At 46.9% G+C, this 23778-nt stretch overlaps 1 protein-coding gene across 1 annotated transcript in view; it reads left to right on the top strand.

Moving 5' to 3' along the window:
* The window catches only part of camkk1a (calcium/calmodulin-dependent protein kinase kinase 1, alpha a), a gene marked incomplete at both ends in the record, with an annotated part of 83052 nt that overhangs the window by 5157 nt on the left and 54117 nt on the right, over positions 1–23778 (top strand). The window contains 2 exons of the mRNA XM_083637765.1: positions 6269–6316; positions 11281–11334. Coding sequence (XP_083493891.1) covers positions 6269–6316; positions 11281–11334 — 102 coding nt within the window. The remainder of the gene's footprint in view (positions 1–6268; positions 6317–11280; positions 11335–23778) is intronic.

The raw sequence follows: 23778 nt of genomic DNA, 5'->3' as shown, positions 1-23778 counted from the left end.
CTATACCCTCTGATGGGTGCCTCATGCCACATCTCCTGCAATACACAGCCGTGCCCTATACCCTCTGATGGGTGCCTCGTGCCTCATGCCACATCTCCTGCAATACACAGCCGTGCCCTATACCCTCTGATGGGTGCCTCGCCCTCATTCCCACCACAGTAGTGATGCGAGCCTGTTTTGTCACTGTGCTCTACCTCCTCTCATCCTGTAAACACTTTTCCAGTAGCGAGCCGCAGGCGCTGGCCTGCCTCGCACTACTAAGCCATAGCTCTCCCACTGTAATGAGGGAGCCACTTTCACAAGGCATTCTCTCTCTCTCTCTCTCTCTCTTTCTCTCTCTCTCTCTCTCTCTCTCTCTCCATCTCTTTCATGCAGACATGCAGACACTCTTTCATTTCTTGCCCAAACCACATTTCTCTCCATTTCTTTCTGTCTCTGATAAAAGAGCTTGCAGCAGCTTCTACTCTTTCATTTTTGTCCCCCTCCCTTTGTAAAATTCACCCCACCCGCCTGCCCCACCAAACTCTCCCTCTCTCTCTCTCTCTCTCTCTCTCTCTCTCTCTCTCTCTCTCTCTCTCTCTCTCTCTCTCTCTCCCCCCCCCCCCCCCCTCTCTCGCTCCCTCTCTCGCTCTCCTGCTGGGGTCTGCTCTCCTCTGCCTTGCCCCCGGCTGGCTCTGTTCTGTAGCAGTGGTTGCTATGGAACTGCAAATCAGCCATTTAAACAGTAGCACTCTAATGGATTTGAAGACAGTAAACAGAAACTAGCGACTGCATGATTACCTACATACATCTCATTAAGAAATGACTTAGAATACACACAGACGTTACCTACATACATCTCAGAAATAAATGACTTAGAATACACACAGATGTTACCTACATACATCTCAGAAAGAAATGACTTAGAATACACACAGACGTTACCTACATACATCTCAGAAAGAAATGACTTAGAATACACACAGACGTTACCTACATACATCTCAGAAAGAAATGACTTAGAATACACACAGACGTTACCTACATACATCTCAGAAAGAAATGAATTAGAATACACACAGACGTTACCTACATACATCTCATTAAGAAATGACTTAGAATACACAGTCACAGACGTTACCTACATACATCTCAGAAAGAAATGACTTAGAATACACACAGACGTTACCTACATACATCTTAGAAAGAAATGAATTAGAATACACACAGACGTTACCTACATACATATCATTAAGAAATGACTTAGAATACACAGTCACAGACGTTACCTACATACATCTCAGAAAGAAATGACTTAGAATACACACAGACGTTACCTACATACATCTCAGAAAGAAATGACAGAATACACACATACGTTACCTACATACATCTCATTAATAAATGACTTAGAATACACACAGACGTTACCTACCGGTACATACATCTCAGAAAGAAATGACTTAGAATACACAGTCACAGACGTTACCTACATACATCTCAGAAAGAAATGACTTGGAATACACACAGACGTTACCTACATACATCTCAGAAAGAAATGACTTAGAATACACACAGATGTTACCTACATACATCTCAGAAAGAAATTACTTAGAACACACACATACGTTACCTACATACATCTCAGAAAGAAATGACTTAGAATACACACAGACGTTACCTACATACATCTCAGAAAGAAATGACTTAGAATACACACAGACGTTACCTACATACATCTCAGAAAGAAATTACTTAGAATACACACAGACGTTACTTACCGTAAATTCCGGACTATAAGACGCACCGGTCTATAAGCCGCAGCACCAAAATTGACTATTTTTTTCTTCTATAAGCCGCACCGGACTATAAGCCGCGGGTGTTTTGATGTTTAATTACCATATGAAAGGGTTCGTGCACAGAGAGGAATGTCGGGAAAGAGATCGCTGTTTGGGGAAGCTCCCATTTATTAACATTTCAACAAAACAAAACAAAAGTCAGGTCACTAATCCCCAGACAAAATCACACAACAATAGGCTACCGTATATGTGCAGCAAACCTGTAACCAGAGAAGTCAAGTCACTAATCCTCGTCTTCCTCTTCTTCCTGCGTACTGAAACCACCAAAGTCCTCATCTTCAGTGTCGGAAACGAACAGGTTCAGGGTGGCTTCGTCAACCACTCTCCTCTCTCCTTCATTGTCACTCAAAACCAACGAACTCCTCTTCATCACTGTCGGCATCGAACAGCCTCTGAAGCCTCTGACGGCCCTCAGCGCCAGCTGTGGCGGCGTCATCCTTTTCATCCCGCAGCAGTCCAGCGTTTTGGAACCCGTTGGTGATTGTGGATGTTTTCACACTCCTATAATATTCCGTGATCTTCCTTTGTGTGAATTCGCCGAAGTTTGTGATTTTCTCCTGGTAGTCGGGAGGGAGTTGTTCAGTAGTTCTCCCCCGGACGGACAGTCCCTTTCGTCTCATGAATCGGTAGCACCAAGATGGCCCACCTCTGAAATGTTCAATTTTCATCTCGGTGGCGATTGTTTTGGCCTTCAGTCGGATCTGCACCGTGGAAACGCCTCGGCCGTCTCCTCTCTGGGTCAACACCCAGTCCTCAAGGGAATCTTCAAGTTCCGGCCATCTGCTTTTGTGGCCTCTGAAGGACTTTTTTGTCTTATTACACTGAGACAGTTCCTCCTGCTGCTGCTTCCAACGTCTCACCATTGACTCATCGATGCCCAGGGTACGCGCTGCTGCTCTGTTTGTTTCTTTTAGTGCGAGTTCGACTGCTTTCAGCTTGAAAGCTGCGTCGTGTGACTTTCTGCGTACCTTCCCCATGGTAAGTGAGAGAGAGACTGCTCGTCTTGTTGTGATTCCGGGCTGATGAACTTTGCTTACCGTAATTACCATATGTAAGGGTTCACGCACAGAGGGGATTGTTGGCTGTTTGAGGAAGCTCCCATTTACCGTATTACCGTAACATTTCAACAAAACAACATAACACAACACCTTTGTTTATTTCGACAGTGCACACAGTGTCCGCGGTGTGGTGAAAAGAGGGCAACAGAGGAAATTAAAACAGAAGTGGATTTATAGGTAGAAAGAGTGCTAAAAAAGAGAGATTTTATTTGTATTTGAAATTTTTTTTCTGAAAAAATCCATAGATAAGACGCACCGTTATATAAGCCGCAGGGGCCAAAAAACGGGAAAAAAGCCGCGGCTTATAGTCCGGAATTTACGGTACATACATCTCAGAAAGAAATGACTTAGAATACACACAGACGTTACCTACATACATCTCAGAAAGAAATTACTTAGAACACACACACGTTACCTACATACATCTCAGAAAGAAATGACTTAGAATACACACAGACGTTACCTACATACATCTCAGGAAGAAATGACTTAGAATACACACAGACGTTACCTACATACATCTCAGAAAGAAATGACATAATACACACAGACGTTACCTACATACATCTCAGAAAGAAATGACTTAGAATACACAGTCACAGACGTTACCTACATACATCTCAGAAAGAAATGACTTGGAATACACACAGACGTTACCTACATACATCTCAGAAAGAAATGACTTAGAACACACACATACGTTACCTACATACATCTCAGAAAGAAATGACTTAGAATACACACAGACGTTACCTACATACATCTCAGAAAGAAATGACTTGGAATACACACAGACGTTACCTACATACATCTCATTAAGAAATGACTTAGAATACACACAGACGTTACCTACATACATCTCAGAAAGAAATGAATTAGAATACACACAGACGTTACCTACATACATCTCAGAAAGAAATGACTTAGAATACACACAGACGTTACCTACATACTGTACATCTCAGAAAGAAATGACTTAGAACACACACAGATGTTACCTACATACAGGGCCGCTGGAAGTCATTTTAAGCAGGGGGTGCTGGGAGGAAGGGACTCTCGGTGGGGCCCGCAAGGGCCCCGCCGAAAAAAATTTGGACGTTTTTTTTTTACATTTTTTTGCCATATTTAGAGGAATATCTCATTTTAAATTAACATTAGGATACTATTGTGATGTAATTATTCAGTATTTTCTCCTTTTCTCACTCATTCAGAGCAAAGAGGGAGATATATAGCATGAAGATAATGCTCTATATCTCCCTATTTGCTCTGAATACACCAGTTAACATGACACAGACTTAACATGATAGAAATATTATCAGCAAACTTAATGACTAGACTAATTATTCTGATCTGAATGGCATATATCAAGAAACATTGACTCCTCTCTTTGCTGTATAGTGGGAGGTGCATTTTTGAGTAGGCTATTAAAATAGCATGTCAAGTTCACATTTCTTTATTGCCAGATTAAACAATTCGTATTGGTTGTTGGTTGGTTCAACACAACATGTGCGTGCATGCGCGCTTCTTCTTCTTCTCTATAGCCTACAAGCATGTAACTTCCTTGATTGTTATTGTTGATAATTCTATTTAAATAGGCTACATTTTCATTTCCCAAAACATTCTTAAACAAGAAAGGAACATAGTGCACTGCAAAATATTTTTAATTACATTTGTAAAAAAAAAAAAAAAAAAAAATTTGAAAAAATCTAGGGGGTGCTGCAGCACCCCTACTTCCCGCGGGCCTGCCTACATACATCTCAGAAAGAAATGACTTAGAACACACACAGATGTTACCTACATACATCGCAGAAAGAAATGACTTAGAATACACACAGACGTTACCTAGTTAGTTAGTTAGTTTATTGACAACCATAGAAATATTCACAATATATACAACTATTAAAATAATCATATAAAATACGAAAAATAAAAACAATGGGTCCAATCACATAACAGATACATCAAACTAAGATGTTTGTTCACGTTCCAAGATAGCTAAGCATTTACTCAGCATAGATAGCATTTTCTTGTCCATATTTTGAAATAATACCCATAGGTCAGTAGACTGACAATCAAAACTGTCGTGGATATCCTGGGTCTGGGGGCACAAGAGAAGGTGTTGTTCGTCCTGGATTCCAGTGCCACACCAGCACACACGCTGTTCTCGAGGTGTGCGGCTCCACCTTCCCAGTTCAATGCGCAACCGGTGGGATGACAGGCGGAATCTTGAGAAAGTTTGTCTCAAACTATCCTCGATGGTGTGTTGGCTGTTCATATAGAGTGAGTGGACAGATAACTCAGGGTTAAGTTTACAGTAAGTCCTGAACTTGGATACTTCATTTGACCGCACTCTTTCCATCTGCTCCTCTCTATCAGTTCTGATGTGGTCTAGTACATTCATGACCTGCTCCAGGTGTGAGTTCATGACACGGTTCTCCTGTTTGGTTAATTCCAGTGCAAATCCTAGAGGGTCACCGGCCACTCCCTGCCGTGTACTCATCTTATGCAGGAATTTGGCCTGTTTGTCTCTTATCAGGGCTTGCACTGACGGAAGCCCTGCTTCTAGAAGGCAGGTCAGGTTTGGTGTGGTAGTCCTTACTCCGAGCATGATTTTGACTCCTGTCATGTAAAGGGTCTCTACAGTCTCATTAAGAAATGACTTAGAATACACACAGACATTACCTACATACATCGCAGAAAGAAATGACTTAGAATACACACAGACGTTACCTACATACATCTCATTAAGAAATGACTTAGAATACACACAGACGTTACCTACATACATCGCAGAAAGAAATGACTTAGAATACACACAGACGTTACCTACATACATGTCATTAAGAAAAGACTTAGAATACACACAGACGTTACCTACATACATCGCAGAAAGAAATGACTTAGAATACACACAGACGTTACCTACATACATCTCAGAAAGAAATGACTTAGAATACACACAGACGTTACCTACATACATCTCAGAAAGAAATGACTTAGAATACACACAGAGGTTACCTACATACATCTCAGAAAGAAATGACTTAGAATACACACAGAGGTTACCTACATACATCTCAGAAAGAAATGACTTAGAACACACACAGACGGAACATTACCTACATACATCTCAGAAGGAAATTGCTTACAATACACACAGATGGAACTTTTTGTTCATCGTTACCTACATCTCAGAAAGAAATGACTTAGAATACACACAGATGGAACATTGTGTTCCTGTAAAGAAGGCAGTGTATTTTCTATCAGTCTCCAGTGGTTTTGTTTGTCTGATGATGGGTGGTAATGGTGTTATAGTGATGATGTTTTAGTAATTTAGTTACAGATGTCCCCCCTTCTCTCTTCCCCTCACAGGACTGTATCCAGTTGAACCAGTATAAACTGAAGAGTGAGATTGGAAAGGTGAGTTGTTTTGTACCACTGTCTCATCGCCTCTGTACCATTTCAAGTGCATTGGTTTGACCCATTTAAAGGTCCCATATTATGCTCTTTCTAGCTGTTTATAACTTCCTTTTATAATTTCTCAGTGGTCTATAAAATAAGGTTATGAATTATGTTGCAAAAAAATACACACAAATCCAGGCTATGTGGGGCCTCTCTGTCCTATCAGTTTCTCCTAGGGCTGCACGATTATGGCAAAAATCATAATCACGATTATTTTGATTGATATTGAGATCACGATTATTTAACACGATTACTCATTGACATTGAGAACATCATGAATTTATTGAACATTTACACTGCCTTTTTATTTAACATTGGATGTCTTTGGATTTTAGATATAATTGAAAATAAATAAGTGAAAATAAATAATAAAAGTGCAAAGATTTAGAAATAAAATAAAAACTAAAATAAATATACAGTATAGGCCTACTATGTTGCAGTGAACTGCCACAACCAACTGCAACTATTAATCTACATTCAATATGTTGGTAAACATCTGAACTAGTAGTCCTTAAACCTCAAAACTAACCAAATGAGAACACTAGTAACGTTCGTTTACATTACATTAAATTACTCATTTGGCAGATGCTTTTATCCAAAGCGACTTACGTCGTTTAGGTTCATAATAGGCTATTGTTAATGTTTATCTGTGAGCTCGTTAGCTGTTGAATATGCGGTCGCATTGTAAAGAGTGTCCTGAATCGATGACTGTATGCGGTGGCAGTAACTAGATGGGGCTTTGTATTTTTGTTCGTTTAGCGTTTATTGCTTGGTCATAGACCACTTTGTGAGTGGATTTCAAGTGATAGGTTGTGTTGCGGGGTGCAGCCACGACCGCGCATATCTTGCACTGTTTGTTCCAAGTCTGTGGCTGTGATTGACAGGTGGGTCAAAACTCGCATCGCAATTCCGTGCTGTATATTCGCATCGCTCTTGATGTGTGGACCTTTAAACTCGGCGAAACCATAGTGTTTCCACCCCACATACGTTGTTTTACCTCTCCTCTCGACCAGCGGCTCTCTTTCTGTGACTTCTCTCATCTTATTCTTGTGCTACCACGGAAATAAGCGGGGAGGAGAAGTGCAGTGGCTCTCTGTTCACATGACAGTCATTCCCAACTCGAGCGGTGTGTGTGTGTGTTTTGGGCTTTGGGGGAGGGGCCGAGCACACCGCTGCAAAGGAAAGGGTGCGCTCGATTTACAACACAAGACAGAACGAGAGTGACAAGAGCCGCAAAATCGTTGTATGTCGATTATCTTGTTTTCATAATCGTGGACAGCCCAAATCGTAATCATGATTAAAATTTGATTAATCGCCCAGCCCTAGTTTCTCCCCTCATTAACTATGCGCTGTTCTGAGTGGCTGGGGATGCCATGATAATGAGGCGCTGCTCTGATTGGCCGCCTGATCGGCTGGATGAGGCTGCAGACATGGGAAAAACTGCAAAACCAACATGGCAGCTCCTGGTAGAAGAAAACAATGTGACAGAAGTTGTAAAACCTAATTGCAAATTGCGCCCGTTGTAACATCACAACAGGAGTCAAATCTATGGACGTTAATGATTAACCATTCCTTCACCAATTTAAAATATATTGACTGATTAACCGACAATGTGCTCTGTGCATCATTTCTGCGGCGGAGCTCACATAGTGTAATGTAGGCTATATCAACTTTCTTACACCAGCAGAGGGTGTAACGTTCACCCAAATTAGTGGTCACCATCTAATATGGTCTGTACTTACTGTACATGTTACTGATGGGCCAAGGAAACAGAATGGGAGCATTACACAGTAAAAGAGGACAATGGGAAACGTATGTTGCGATGTCGTTCTCAAATACAGCTCCAGTAGCCTGCATCATCAATGTTGTACCCGACGCGAGGTTGCAGTGCCAGGCGAAAATTAAACACATCTGACTCTGACTTTCCTGAGCTACTGAACTACATTGAGAACCAGGCTGTCGCGTCCCCCCAGGAAGCACATTTACAAGCCGGACTGTTTTTTTTTTTTTGGCCGTACGCAGCGTTAATGATTAACCGATTAATTGATCACTAAGGTGCTCGACTAACAGTTAAGGAAAATGCATGAAATTCCCATCCCTAGTCAAAACAAAACTGGTTGTAGAAGCACATTTTCCCAGGAAGGAGGGTAGCACAACAATGCAGAGGCATTCTGTGGGTTGTTAGGTTGAAGGATGACTAAAGTAAAATATATATGTATGGGCAAGGAAAAACTCAAGGTTATGAATATAATCCCGGTTTTATGAATAATATGAGTGAGATGCCTCACTATGGGACCAGATCCTCTCTGGGCCCTAGACAGAAGCACAATTATTATTTCTACCCCAAATATCCCATATTTATCCCATATTTGGGGTCAGAGGAATATCATTTTTCTCCCTCTGGGAGTGGGATAACGCCATTCTTGATGAGGATTCTTCTCGCTACCCCTGGCAAGAAGGGTTGTCTGGTGAGTCATCTCACTCATATTATTCATAAAACCGGGGTTATATTCATAACCTTAAGTTGTATTTATAATAATCGTGTGATGACTCACTATGGGATGTGGGGGTTCCCGTATGCCAGACAGCTCATCGCTCCAACCTGAAAGGAAGTTGCCAGGCTCCTTAACTGCATCCCAAAACCCTCCTGTGCTACGCATGCCGCACGAGGCTGAGACATCCAGTCTGTGGAACCGAACAAAAGTGAGGGGCGCGGTCCTACTCGCCGCCGCACAAATGTCCTGGATAGGCACTCCCCTAAACAGGCCCCAGGATGAAGACATCCCATGAGTAGAGTGCACACGGAGCCCTGGAGGAGGCTCTGCGCCCTGACTTGTATAAGCCAAGGTAATGGCCTCCACAACCCAATGTAAGAGGCGCTGCTTAGAGATGGGCCTGCCCAGACACGGATTAGCACAAGAGATGAACAGCTGATCACTCTTCCTGAGCCCCCTTTTCTTGTTAATAAAAGTGCACAGGGCACGGACTGGTGATACACTCTGAGCCTGATGCTCCCCAGGAGAAGCAGTAAAGGCCACTAGAGTAATAGGAGAACATTAACCCACAACCTTACGCACAAAGGCCGAGTTAGGGAGCATAGTCACCTTTCCAACCCCTGGAGCAAACTGAGTGCACAAGGGGTGGACAGAGAGTATGTGTAAGTCGCTGACTCTCTTAACTGAAGCCAGAGGCAGCAACAACTCTGTCTTGAAAGGCAGGTGTTTTAAACTCGCCTTCTGTAGTGGTTCACATGGGGGGCCTTTAAGCCCCTGCAGAACCACAGCCAAACCCCACAAAGGCACCAGGGTCTTGGATACAGGGAGGTCCCTGTGGGCCCCCTCATAAAAGTGTGCAACCGAGATACAATGTGGCAACAGAGATAAGGATTCTGGCCCTCTTTTTAGCACCAATTTTGGAACAGCTTGCACCTGTGATCATATAAGGTTCTGGTGGAAGGAGCCCTTTAGTTTCGGATAGTGGCCAGCACCCTAGGGGGAGATCTAGCCACTCAGGGCCCAGGCCCAGAGAGCTAGGCTCTCTGGATATGGGTGGAACACCGTCCCCCCTCCCTGAGACAGCAAGTCGCTGTGCGTCAGGAGTCTGCACGCTGGGGTGCACAGCATCAGATAAACTTCCACCAGCCAGGCCACAGCAGGACTATCAGAAAGAGCGTGTGCTCGTTCTCTCTCACTCTGGACAGAGTGGAGGAATCGGCAACAGGAACGTGTAAAGCAGCTCATGCGGCCAGGCGTGCGCTAGTGCAGGGATGCCCAGGAGCCTCCCTCATCGCAAATATGTCCACCGTGGCTCTGCCATAGTGTGACCAGCTCCACGACTTGAGGTGGAGATGCTACTCCCCGTAATTTGGCCCGCGGTACGTGCGTTGCCCTCAGGGAGATCAGTTTGTGAGCCAACGTGTGCAACTTCAGTCAGCGCAGGATGCCGTGGCTGTGTATGTACACCACCGTTGTGTTGTCCGACCTCACCAGAACGTGGTGTCCCTGGAAGAACGTGCAGGAAGTGTTAGAGAGAGAAAAACTGTCATGAATTCCAGAAGATTGATGTGGGCGCCCTGGTGCGCTTGGCTCCAAAGGCCCCCCACCAAATGGTTCCCAGTCCATGCCTGGACTGTGCCCAAAGGCACTCCCTGGGGATAGCCAGTGGTGGAGCGCTAGGACGCACTCCGGGGTAACCCTCACTGTCCGTGTGTCATGCCATGACGCATGGGGCACAACCTGAGTGCCGGCACCCAGCGTTGGAACTCCCTCATGTGAAGGCAACCTTGGTGGATTACCATTAAGGCTGAAATTTGGTGTGGAGGTTTGTGTTCAGGTTTGTGTTCATGGCAATTGGCTAAAAGGGGCCGCGGGGGTGCAAATATCGCAATGCAGGATGGCAGAGGCAGAGTTGCGTGGGCTGCTCCTGCCACCCTGCATTTTCAGAAATTCACGTGTGGTCGCAGCTATTGCGATTCACACATTTCTTTAGAAGATGACAACTTCCTCTGTTCAAATTTTAATGGGCTAAAGTACAGACTGTCTCTGCAGCTTTCAAAGATTGTGGAAGACATAGACTGGCATGAGAGACTAGTCAGAAATAAAAGTGAATATTGGTGTAAACACATCCAGGGACAGTGTGTGTGGGAGAAGCCATTTTGTGCTGCCAAAAAATAAAATAAAATAATTAAATAAAAAAAAGTCCACAGTCAAAGGGAATAGTGCTCTCTTTATAACCCTCAGTATGGTGCTGCAGTCTGTCTTCAAAGTGATTCTTCAGTGAAGTGTGAAATACGCAGACCTCTCTGTTTTCATGTCCTAACCAATTTGATCTGGAGCTGAACCCACAATGACAAAGCCATCAATGAATTTTGTTTAATAGCAGTACTGACTTCACACGTCTCCGTTTATGTTTTTGTACTGTAGGGCTCCTACGGTGTGGTCAAGCTTGCCTACAATGAGGACGACGACAAACATTATGTAAGTCACAGTAGCAATTTTGCATTTCAGCAACTCAGTGGTTTCTTCTGATTAATAAATTATATGTTGCCTCAAATCAATACAGTCATTACTGTGTTTACCAGCGACGCTGGTATTGTTTGTTTTCACCTTGTGAGTCTGTGTGTGCGTGTGTGTCCTCATGGCAAAATGTTGTCTTGGAGTTGGAGACGCCTATTGTAGCGGAAACTACCACAGAAGCCGTTTTGAGTACTTTGCCAGGTGTTTATATGCCTGCCTGCTTGCCTGTCAATCTATGGACAGATTTTGTGAACGTGATAGCGTCAAAACCGTGCAAGATGCAGTCACTTGACTGGTCTGTAGTTGATATCAAAGTGAAGGTCAGGTTCCCTGGCCCGCATTAACCCATTGATACCTGATGCAGCATTTGCGTGTATATCCCTCATTTGTGTGTGTATCCCTTTAAGACCGCGAACCGCGTTGATGCGGTTTGAGGTCTTAAAGGGATACACAAATGCTGCATCAGGTATCAATGGGTTAAGTGAAGGTCAGGTTCCCTGGCCCACATTCCTTTTAAGTCAAGGGCGTCGTGGCTGGTGTGATCCTATCGTAAGTTGGTATCTAGTCTGATTGTCACCAAGCCCCTCAGTCTCTGTTGTCTCGACAGGAGAGCTGACTTTTCCACACCCATCTCCAGTCACTGGCTGTGACTTTTCATCAAATCAAGTACCATCCATTGCCTTGGATTTTTTTTTAATAGTCTTCCAATGCCTCTAAAATGCATCTAAAACACTCTCCCCAGTCTTACATTTTTCATCTAACAAGGAAAGTGTTTGGATTGCTCATGCAGACACAATCCGCCAACTCCGGTGGTGTACTTTTGAACTGGAGCCAGGAGGAGTGCAGAGGTAAACACAGCCCAGTTTTAAAATGCTGGCGTGTGAATGGGCCGATAATGATATGGTAAACAGCTGCAGTTTACATCAGGACACAGGCAAGCATAACGAAATGAGATTAATACGAGGCATGCTTATTGAAAGTGACTGTTTCACAGCCTGCAGGCTGACATCATGAGATGGACCTATGAACAATGCAGACCTGAGGCCCATACCACGAATGGAGGATAAACAGATCCAGGATCTGGATTTTAGGTTAAACCTGAAGTTACCTCGCTAAGCCACTAATCTTGCTTCGTGGTATAGGCCTCTGCTCAGAGACAAAACAAAACAGGAGGAAATCCAAGGACAAATGGAGCTTGTTCTGTATTCATTGACCCCCCCCCCCCCCCCCCCCAATCCCGTTAGACTGCCATTACCCATTTTCAGGTGGGTGGAATGGAAAATCTTGTGGGTGAAAATATTTTAAAGCTCAAATCCGTAAGCCATTAGAGTAACTGCAAGGAGCATGTGTACGAGCTGGCGTGCGTGCACCATACTCGCACACGCCCAAGCAGCTGCCTGGCAACAGCAGAGGTGTTGGTTGCTTTGTAACGTTGGCTCATAAAAGTCACTTGAAAACGGCAACCTGGACAATTTATCGGCCAGATGAGCCTCGAGATGCCCAGGAAGGATTCTGGATGAATTAGCGGACGTTATTGTAGCATGTTTGGTCGTGTTTTGGCTTACATTGGCTGCGGGGAAGTGGATACTCACATTAGCATGAGCCAGGAAATAGCCTTCTCCTCCATATATTCTACGGTACAGTCTAATGCCTGGGGTTGATGGTTATTTATTTTATTTTATTAGTTTATTTGGCAGGGACATATACAAAAAACATTAAACCCCATAGGGGAAGAGATGCTTTGCAACAGATTTAGCCATTGGCTACTTTCCATCTGGAGTCCCTGGGCAGGTGGATACAAAGGCCATTCAGAGTAAAAAACAAACAAAAAAAATACATAAAGTGTAAAAAACAGGGAAAGGGCACAGGTTAGTATGAGATAGATAATAGTATAAAAAAATAAAATCCATACATGCAAACATCTATATAGAAGCCAAGAATGTGAGCTGGACAGTCAAACAATGTTACATAAGCATAAGCAACAGTAGTAACGTTAGGCATATTTATGACTGTTACATTCATTATCCACACAAGACGGTAACGTTATTAGTGGAGCTTGGTGGTAATTGATTATCTATATTAGTTAGCCGCGTTTAGCATCAAGCTAACATTATAATAGGCAGCCTCACAGCAGCTAACTGCAGTGAGTCAAACAATGTTCCATGACCATAACAGTAGTAACGTTAGGCATATTTGCGACTGTTGCATTATCCACACAAGATAAGACGGTAATGTTTGAAGCAAAGTACCAATGGCACAAGGTAGCACTCACAAAACTTCAGGACAAAGGAGCTCTCAATTTCACCAATTTATTTGGCCATGTCACAAATAATGCCAACGTTTCGGCCTCTCGGCCTTCTCCATGCCCTGAAGAAGGCCGAGAGGCCGAAACGTTGGCATTATTTGTGACATGGCCAAATAAATTGGTGAAATTGAGAGCTCCTTTGTCCTGAAGTTTTGTGAGTGCTACCTTGTGCCATTGGTACTTTGCTTCAAACTTGATATTGGTTTAGCACCACCAAAAACCACCGGGAAGGCGCATCCTTTCAAGATCCAAGACGGTAATGTTATTAGCGGAGCTTCTGACCAGGGTGGTAAATCCATTAGCTCCGCAGCAAGCAGCTAACCTTATCTATACCAGGCCAAAACCACATTACAGCAGCTATACAAGCAACAAGGTCCCTCCATGAACTGAAAACTCCACTCTAGTTTCTTCCCCAACATTGGTCACATTGCTGCTGTCTGGCCAGACGGGCGTCACTAGATAAATATTTATTTCTTTTTCTGTGTGGACTTTTTACTGGACTCTTTGTTGTTGGTTGTTTGCTAGTCTTGCCCGAACAAGAGCCCCGACCGACCAGAGAAGCACTAGTGCAGCGACCAGGACACATACCCTTAATCCGGCTTCCCAAGTGGGCAGTTGTGGTGGGCAGTTGACACTGCCTTTAATTTGTATGTGTGTCTGTGTATGAGTTGAAATGTGCGACGATGTGCTCTTATATGGAATGATACTTACTGACATTGATGGAAAATGTTCCCTTATTCTGTCACTGTGGGGAATACGGCCCCTCACTGCGGGGACAGATTGCATGATCGTGCCACGTGTGGCCTGGCTCAAATGACACACCTGAAAAGCACAGGCCCATTTACAGTTGATGCTCTAGTGGTTGGTTTTATTGGGTTCTTACAGGCCATGGGAGTCCTTGACTGTTTGTGGATTTGAGAAAAATAAATATGGCTGTAAAAGATTTTGAAAATGACTGGATGACCTGTAAAGTCTTTTTAATTCTTATTCAAATATAACACCCACATTAATCAATATGCCTCAGCTCTCTGGATGTCTCTCTGTGTTAGGATCAACACTTCACATCATGAGGAAAACCCAATGATGGATATTTGCTTTGATATAGCAGCAGTTTTACTTCACTTGACAGAGTAAAAAAGGAGTAAAATAAATTAGACTTATATTGCTATCTTATTGTCTGGGTAGTGTAGAGGTAAAAGCACTTACCTACCGCCGCGGAGACCCAGGTTCAATTCCTGGCAGCGGTATTTCTTGCTTGGTCAGACGTTCCTACAGACACAATTGGCCGTGTCTGTGGGTGGGAAGCCAGTGCGGTATGAGTCCTGGTCGCTGCACTAGCACCTCCTCTGGTTGCCTGAGGCGCCTGTTTCGGGGAGTAGGAGAATTGGGGGGAATAGTGTGAACCTCCACGCACTACGTCCTGCCGGTGAAACTCCTCGCTGTCAGGTGAAAAGAAGCGGCTGGTGACTGCACATGTATTGGAGGAAGCATGTGCAGCAGCTAGTCTACAGCTCTCCACATATCAGCAGAGGGGTTGGAGCAATGACCGCAACAGGGAATTGTACAATTGGGAGAAAAATGAAAGAGAAAATATTGATATCTAATTTTAAAAGCTTGATTTTTGAATTTCACCAAACAAAGCCTTGAAAGACAGACAAGTCCTTGAATTTAATGTCCCAGAGTTTGTTTCAGTGTCCAGTGCATAAACAAGTAGCATATCAGCAGATGACTGCAGCTCTCTACCTGGTGCCTGTTTGCTGCTGCACCCTGTGTTGTAATTAATTAGCATACTCTCAGTTTGATTGGCAGCCATTCAGTTGTGTCGATGCTGTTTAGCAGGCTGAGGGGGCTAAAGTAGGCCTAATTTGTGCAGGATTCACTCGACTCAAAACCACTACAGCGTGGCATTTAAAGAGCTCATTATTAGCAGAGATTTTCTCTCACAAGCAGGAGCTGGATCTTTTCTTCCCTTTCATTCACTTAATGACTGGCTGGCTCTTGAAAAGTCCATTTTAACCCATAGTGAGTCGACTGATCTGTTATTTGTTTACCAAGTAATAAGTTATTGCTTTTATTTTGAAGGTAAACACGTCTAGCTTCCTGTATTCTGTATATTTCTAGCAGACTTGTTTTCTTTGCAGCACTTTTTTCTTTGAGACTTGAGGAAATCGATGCATCTGGGCGTGAGTTGTAGGGTTGTTTAATTAATTAGCGTTATGCGCAAAAGATGATATGCGCGAACGTTAGCGGGCAGTTATCACTCATTATCTATTCTATTTTTAGCAACTTGTTATCAGACTCTGCATGTCATGCTAGTTTGTTGAATGTCAATGCGATACCTCTGTTCCGTGAGCAACAATAAGACGAGCAACAATAAGCACTTCCGGTGAGTAAAATAACCTTTTTTGCACAAGCTTAGAGCACACAGAAGCCATTGGAAAATGATACATTTGCACATTTCAATCATGAGACCAGAGGGTAAGGTTAATCAGCAAGCTTTATTAAAGTATGGCATGACGATAGGATTCATGGCCTGAAGCGGTATGGCATTAATTCTGATGGCGTGGTTTTTGCACAACTTAACAGCTCTTCGTGGCTGCCCCCAGTCAGGATGCGGAGATATTGGCTAAACGCTTTGAGGATCTTAATGCCTGCCCGGTTTTATCAATGGAGGAGCTACTAGCCAAGCGGGAGCTGCGATGAGAGATCCTTCCTCCGGAGACAGTAAGTGCAATGAACAAGCATAAGAATCCTACTGAACTTCGTACCTGGCTAGATTGGGGAACAGATCAGTGAAACGCGGCTTCCAGAGAAGGGCTTGGATCAGCTTAGTGCAGCGGCTAGAGGGCAGGGAACAAGGACTGTGGTGCGCTTGGCGTGGCTATAAATACTGCCACGTCATAGCCTCGGCGCTGACGACATTAACGCCGTCACCTAGGCAAGTGCGTCACTACTGCCTGACGACATTAGCGCCGTCACTCTGGGATTACTGCACTTGTTGTCGCGCTAGGATTACACGTGATGCTGAGGTCGCTATGTTTCTAGATTACGTGTGGCGTGAGGCAGCGTGTCTGGTCTTCATCTTGAAACTAGGTCGAGACCATCATTAAAACAATAAACTAAGCATTTAAACAAAGCTATACAATACAAATTATGTTTCTGTATAACAATAATAACATTGTAGCGTACCACAGCAGAGACAATGGGGAAAGACATTCACCTGATGGTAGGGGCCCCTTTAACAGGGGCGGGGGGTTCAGGTAGGTGGCACGATGGTTTGGGGAGTAGCCTACAAAGCAACATCTTAGCAGCCTACTTTTACCTGTATGATCGCAGTTGAAGTGTGAGAAAATAAATCCAGTCGGATACAACTTTGGTTTTGAGTCTTTCTCCCGCACTTCCACATTGGTGACCCTGGACGGTGCTCCGATTGAGCAACGTTATTGATTGAACGATGCCGAAGAAAAATAAGCCCAGGAAGGGATTCAGCCCTGGGCCTGACGTAAGCGGCGATGAGGACAGCCCGGGCAGCAGTGCCGGGTTGGCCGCTAATGTTGGCACGGGCTCCGTGAAACTTCCACCGTTCTGGCATGCCAGTCCGCGCTCGTGGTTTCGCCACATTGAGGCGCAGTTTGGACTCAAGCGGATTGTGGATGACACCACAAGGTACTATTACGTGGTGGCCGCGTTGGACAATTCGGTAACCGGCCGAGTGTTGGAGCTGCTTGACGACCCCCCTCCCATTGGCAAGTACGAGGCCATTAAGGCTTTGCTGTTGAGAACATTTGAACTGTCAGAGGTGGAGAAAGCAGAGTGGATTCTGTCTCTGAATGGACTTGGCGACAGCAAGCCGTCTGAGTTAATGGATAAGATTTTGGCCACGCTGGGCTCGTCAGATCCGGCTTTCCTGCTCACGCATTTATTCCTGCGGCAGCTGCCAAGCTCTGTGCGTGCTGTCCTGGCAGGGTCCCCGCTTTCTGCCTCCAGGGACTACCGTGCGTTGGCGGCCGAGGCGGACAGGATTTTCCTCGCCACTCGTCAGCTGCACGTGCACGCGCTGCATCCCGCGCCAGTCTGGACGGCGCCACCGGAGGACGCGGCGTACGCAGTGGCGGCAGCAGGCGGCCACCGCAGGGAGGACGACGGGCTGTGTTATTTCCACAGGAGGTTTGGAGCTAAGGCAAAGCAGTGCCGGCCGCCCTGCAAGTTTGGCGCCCAGGGAAACGGGAGAGCCAGCGTTCAGCAGCAGCGATGAGCGTTGGCGAGGCTGGCAAGCTGCTGTTTATCAGAGACACTGTTTCAGGCAGGCGATTGCTGGTGGACTCTGGCGCTCAGCATACTATTTTGCCCGCGTCTGTAATGGAGGACATGGCTGGGGTGGCAGGCCCCGCCCTGGTCGCTGCAAATGGCACGCCCATACGTACTTTTGGCACAAGGTATGTGGAGGTGTGTTTTGCCGGTCGCCGTTTTGGCTGGGATTTTGTCAGGGCGAGGGTGTCGCTACCCCTGCTCGGTGCAGACTTTCTGTGTGCATTCGGATTATTAGTGGACGTTAAGAACCGCCGCCTGATTGACGCCACTTCATTCTGTTCCTACCCGTGTTCACGGGGCGACGTGGGGACGATCGGGCTGTCCAATGTGCTCGCCACCGGTGACGAGTACCAGCGCCTCCTCAGTGAGTTCCCAGTTCTCACCACCCCCACTTTCTCAGCGGTGGTGGCTAAGCATGGAGTCGAACATTACATCACCACCACTGGCCCGCCGGTCTACGTGCACGCGCGCCGCCTGGATCCAGCCAAGCTCGCCATCGCCAGGGAGGAGTTTGCAGCTATGGAGCGCCTGGGGATCGTTCGTCGCTCCGACAGCCCGTGGGCTTCCCCGCTGCATATGGTGACGAAGGCCGATGGCGGGTGGCGCCCGTGCGGGGACTACCGCCGCCTCAACAACGCCACGACGCCTGACCGCTATCCAGTCCCGCACATACAAGACTTCTCGGCCCACTTGGCGGGGGCAACAATTTTTTCTAAGGTGGATCTAGTGCGGGGCTATCATCAGGTCCCGGTGCGCCCGCAGGATGTGCCTAAGACAGCGGTAATAACTCCATTCGGACTGTTCGAGTTTCTGCGTATGCCTTTGGCCTCAAGGGGGCAGCGCAGACTTTTCAACGGCTGATGGACTCTGTGTTGCGGAGCATGCCGTTTTTGTTCGTGTACTTGGACGATATCCTGGTGGCTAGTGCGTCGCCAGAGCAGCACATGGGCCACCTTCGACAGTTGTTTGTGCGGCTCGGGGAGCACGGGCTCATCATAAATCCAGCCAAGTGTCGGTTCGGCATGGCGGTCATCGACTTCCTGGGGCACAGAGTCACCGCGGAGGGCTCTGTTCCTCTGCCCGCCAAGGTGGACGCCGTGGCCACGTTCCCACGCCCCCGGACTGTGAAAGCGCTGCAGGAGTTCTTGGGGATGGTGAATTTTTACAACAGGTTCATCCCTTGGGCGGCACATCACATGCGGTCCCTGTATGACGCACTGCGGGGTCGCGACCCCAAGGCAGTGGTGGACTGGTCCTCGGAGCGGGACAAAGCGTTCCAGGACGCTAAGGACGTGCTGGCCGACGCTGCCTTGCTGGCACACCCGGCGTTTACGGCCCCAGTCGCCCTCACCACCGACGCATCGGACTACGCGGTGGGGGCGGTTTATGAGCAGTGGGTGAGTGGTGCCTGGCAGCCGTTGGCTTTCTTTAGCAGGAAGTTACGGGACAATGAGAGGAAGTATAGCACTTTCGATCGTGAACTCCTGGGTTTGTTCCTGGCGGTCCGGCACTTCAGGTTCCTGCTGGAGGGGCATCGGTTCACTGCGTACGTGGATCATAAGCCACTGGCGTCCGCTATGTCCAAGGCGGAGCCACCCAGGACCGGACGCCAGCAGCGTCAACTGGCTGAGATCTCAAAGTACACCACAGACATCCAGCACGTGGCGGGAAAGCACAACTTTGTGGCAGACTGCCTCTCCCGGGCGGTGGCGGGCGCCGTGCACCTGGGGCTCGACTACGCCAACGACGCGGGAGTGCAGGCCTGCCGGTCAGCGGAGACCGGGCTGCGGCTACAGGAGGTGGCGTTTGGTGACGTCAGCGCCACGCTCCTGTGCGATGTCTCTACGGGGCTGGCGAGGCCCTTGGTTCCAGTCGAGTGGCGCCGGCAGGTTTTCGACGCCATGCATGGACTTTCACAACCGGGGGTGAAGTCGTCTGTGAAGCTGGTAGCGGCCAAGTTCGTCTGGCCGGGCCTGAAGAAGGAAGTACGAGATTGGGCTAGACAGTGTGTAGCCTGCCAGCGGGCTAAAGTTCATCGCCACACCAAAGCCCCCTGGGCCCCGTTCCTGGTTCCGGAGCAGCGGTTCGACCACGTCAACGTGGACCTGGTGGGGCCACTTCCCTCCTCCCATGGGTTCAGTCACCTCCTCACGATGGTGGACAGGACCACCCGGTGGCCGGAGGCGGTGCCGTTGTCGTCGACCACAACTGCAGAGGTGGCTAGGGCCTTCATCGGGTCGTGGGTCGCCAGGTTCGGCGCGCCGGCTGACCTCACTTCGGACCGTGGTCCACAGTTCACGTCGGAGCTCTGGGGTGCTATGGCAGAGGGGCTGGGCACGAAGCTTCACCGCACCACAGCCTACCATCCGCCGGCGAATGGACTGTGCGAGAGGTTTCACCGTTCTATGAAAGCTGCTCTCCGGGCTAGCCTGGTGGATGGTGGCTGGGTGGACAGGCTTCCGTGGGTCATGCTGGGCCTGCGGACGGCCCCCAAAGAGGACCTGCAGTCTTCATCTGCTGAGTTGGTGTATGGCCAGCCATTGCGAGTGCCGGGAGAGTTCATTCCAGGGGTCGACGCTCCCTGGTCGGCCGCTCGTCAGCGGGCGGCGCTCCTGGACGTGGCCAAGGATTTTGCCCCTGTCCCCACTTCGAGACACGACGTGCCGGAGGTGCACATGCCGCCGGATCTGCTCTCGGCGGGTTATGTCTTCGTGCGGCATGACGCGCACCGGTCGCCGCTGCAGCCCCCCTATGACGGCCCCTTTCGCGTTCTGGAAGCAGGGACCAAGTATTTTGTGCTGGACATAGGGGGGAGGAAGGAGCACGTTTCTGTGGACCGCCTGAAGCCCGCCCATTTAGATTTGGGCAAGTCGGTGGAGGTGGCGCTTCCCCCACGGCGTGGGCGACCTCCCAACAAGCTTGTGGTCCCCCTTCCCCTTGCTGTGCTGCCCACTGCTGACTCTTTTCCCCTGGACCTGGGCAGGTCCCCCGCCACCCCTCGGCCCCGAGGGTCTGCTGTTCAGGACTCTGACAGTGTGCCTGTGAAGCAGAGCCGTTACGGTCGGCTGATCCGCCCTCCGCGCCGTTATTAGGAGTGGGGTTTGGGTGAATTCTGGGGGGGCGTGTGTGGCGTACCACAGCAGAGACAATGGGGAAAGACATTCACCTGATGGTAGGGGCCCCTTTAACTGGGGCGGGGGGTTCAGGTAGGTGGCACAATGGTTTGGGGAGTAGCCTACAAAGCAACATGTTAGCAGCCCACTTTTACCTGTATGATCGCAGTTGTGAGAAAGTGTGAGAAAATAAATCCAGTCGGATACAACTTTGGTTTTGAGTCTTTCTCCCGCACTTCCACAACATTAACATTAATAACATTGAGAACATTCCTCTCAGTATCTAAATGGGTAAAGGCTGTTCACTGGACTGCATAGGACACTGGACACTGGACACCTGTCGTCTTCAAAGTGGCAGCTTGCCAAACATATGCACACGCTCAGGAAGACCTCTATGACATCATACTGTCAGCTAACCTCGGCAAGAGTAAAAAAAACCATGGCAGGCCATCAAACCCGCGTGATTTCTATTCGCACATAGGATAAGCAATAACCACGCCCTGTGGCGCCGGGATTGGCCAGGAGCAACACTGGAGGGCACGCAGCCCAGCGATTTCATGAACCAAATGAATAGCTCTTGAGAACGGACAGCGATTTCGAGAGCGGACATTGAAATGAATTATGGTCACCTACCTTCCTTAGCATAGTAATAATAATAATAAGCATAATAATTGTAATCTACACAATGTACACAATCTACAAAAACATGCAATAATATAAACGGTGTTGTGTTCACATTCATAGCTCATATAATATAATGTATCATATCGTTAATTTCAAACTCAATTCTTACCCAGAGAAAAGGTACAGCACTGAAAATGTAACAAGCAATAGTTTTTTAAACATCTTTATTTTAAAAGATGAAAAACCCCAGGTGCTTTAGTCCCAAGCTTCAATGCTCCTGGCCAATCCCGGCGCCACAGGGCGTGGTTATTGCTTATCCTATGTGCGAATAGAAATCACGCGTCAAACCCACCCAGAGGTCACTCATATTGACATTTTTGTACAAATATTGGACACTGTACACCCCTGTGTTGAAAGTGGCAGCACAAACGGTATATGCACGCACTCAGGTAGACCAGCTCTATGACATCACACTCTCAGCTAACCTCGGGAGGAGTAAAAAAAAACATGGCAGGCCGTCAAACCCACCCAGAGGTCACTCATATTGACATTTTTGTACAAATATTGGACAATCCCACACGATGAAATGTTAATCCAAAATGCACATAATTGGTCTTTTTGGAAGGAAAACTACTTTCCAAACATGGCCGCCGACCTCTTTTCCTTCCAAAAAGACCGATTATGTGCATTTTGGATTAATATTTCATCGTGTGGTGAGTACCCGAAGCACAACATGTATTTTGGCGCCGTGAGATGTGTGTTTTGGTTGATTTTTAACAGCTGTACCATTAGCCTCCATTCTATGGCAATAATTACTAACTTCACGACTGTAGCTCACTGTGAACTGAGCGGACAGTGCCGGTAAGGCATGGTGTATCTTGGTTATGTGGGGGGGATGTGGCAAATGAAATAAACTTCCAAAAAAGTAGTGTATCCCTTTAAGCTGTCTACTATAAAATATACTAAGGGTTATGAAGTTAGACACACACACGCAGAGCAGTTGTCCTTGAGAAGAGATTTATCTGTGCAGACACTCCCCTGGCCTTTTACAAGGGTAAACAACACAGATAACCAAACGGACACCAAAGCCTTCATGTTTCTAGCTTTGATGCCGGCTCAAGTTAGGGCCCTGCTGGTGGTTGTGGAATAGACACATTAACACCTAAAGCCGCCTACATTTTAGCAATCTTATACGTTTATTGCAAGCCACACTGTGCGACATTGGATCTAATAAACTTGGGTAGGACATCATGTTTGATCTGTGTAGACTGTGCAATGATGACACCTACTGGCTACGACGCACGTCTCTCCATCATACCTGTCAATCGGCAGTCAATAATCAAACGTCAGCAGCGCGCATCGCAGCTACGCATCAATCAATGTGCGCCACAGTTGTCTGGTAGAAATGTCAACAATGAACTGACAAAGCTTAGCAAGAATGTAGCCTTTGCAAAGTGGAATTTATCTGTATATGGAAAAACATCCGAGGAGGAGGTCATGTCAAGCATTAGTGTCTATATACTGATATGATCATGCAGCATTTCTATTGGTTGTTATCAGACATCGTTGTAGCTCTCACCCTAAATTTCTGACAGTGTCAGAATTCGTCCTAGGCTATCTTTGGCCGCAAGACTGTGACAACGGCCGTCTTTCAACATATCTCACTGCATGATGCAAGACCAGCGTTTTTGTAGCCACGACCAAAGATATCTCCATGTTTCTTTCACGTTGGTCATCTTTCTGGGACAGCCCAAAATGTCTGTCAAAGGCTTAAGGGTTGCCTGTGTCCAGGGCTCCGCCCCCTCCACCGAGTTGAGTTTTGGCTGCTTCTGGTCTGGCATCGTGACATGCAACAGCGATTTCCTCAGTTGGAAAAAAGCCAATGCGCGCTGAGGGGGCTTATTAACTCATTCACCGCCAATGACGTCTTTGACGTGTTATCAGCAATGGCCTTCCCCGCCAAGGACGTGTTTGACGTGTTTTTGTTTTTATTGGTGCAGCGCCTGCAGCAAACACTTGCCCAGCCTGTCACACAGACACAGGTCCCTGCCT

This window comes from Poromitra crassiceps (assembly GCF_964638095.1).
Source record: "Poromitra crassiceps genome assembly, chromosome: 1".
NCBI classification, from domain to species: domain Eukaryota; kingdom Metazoa; phylum Chordata; class Actinopteri; order Beryciformes; family Melamphaidae; genus Poromitra; species Poromitra crassiceps.
Note: the sequence above shows the minus strand (reverse complement) of the source record. Positions and strands in the feature narration are given on the sequence as shown.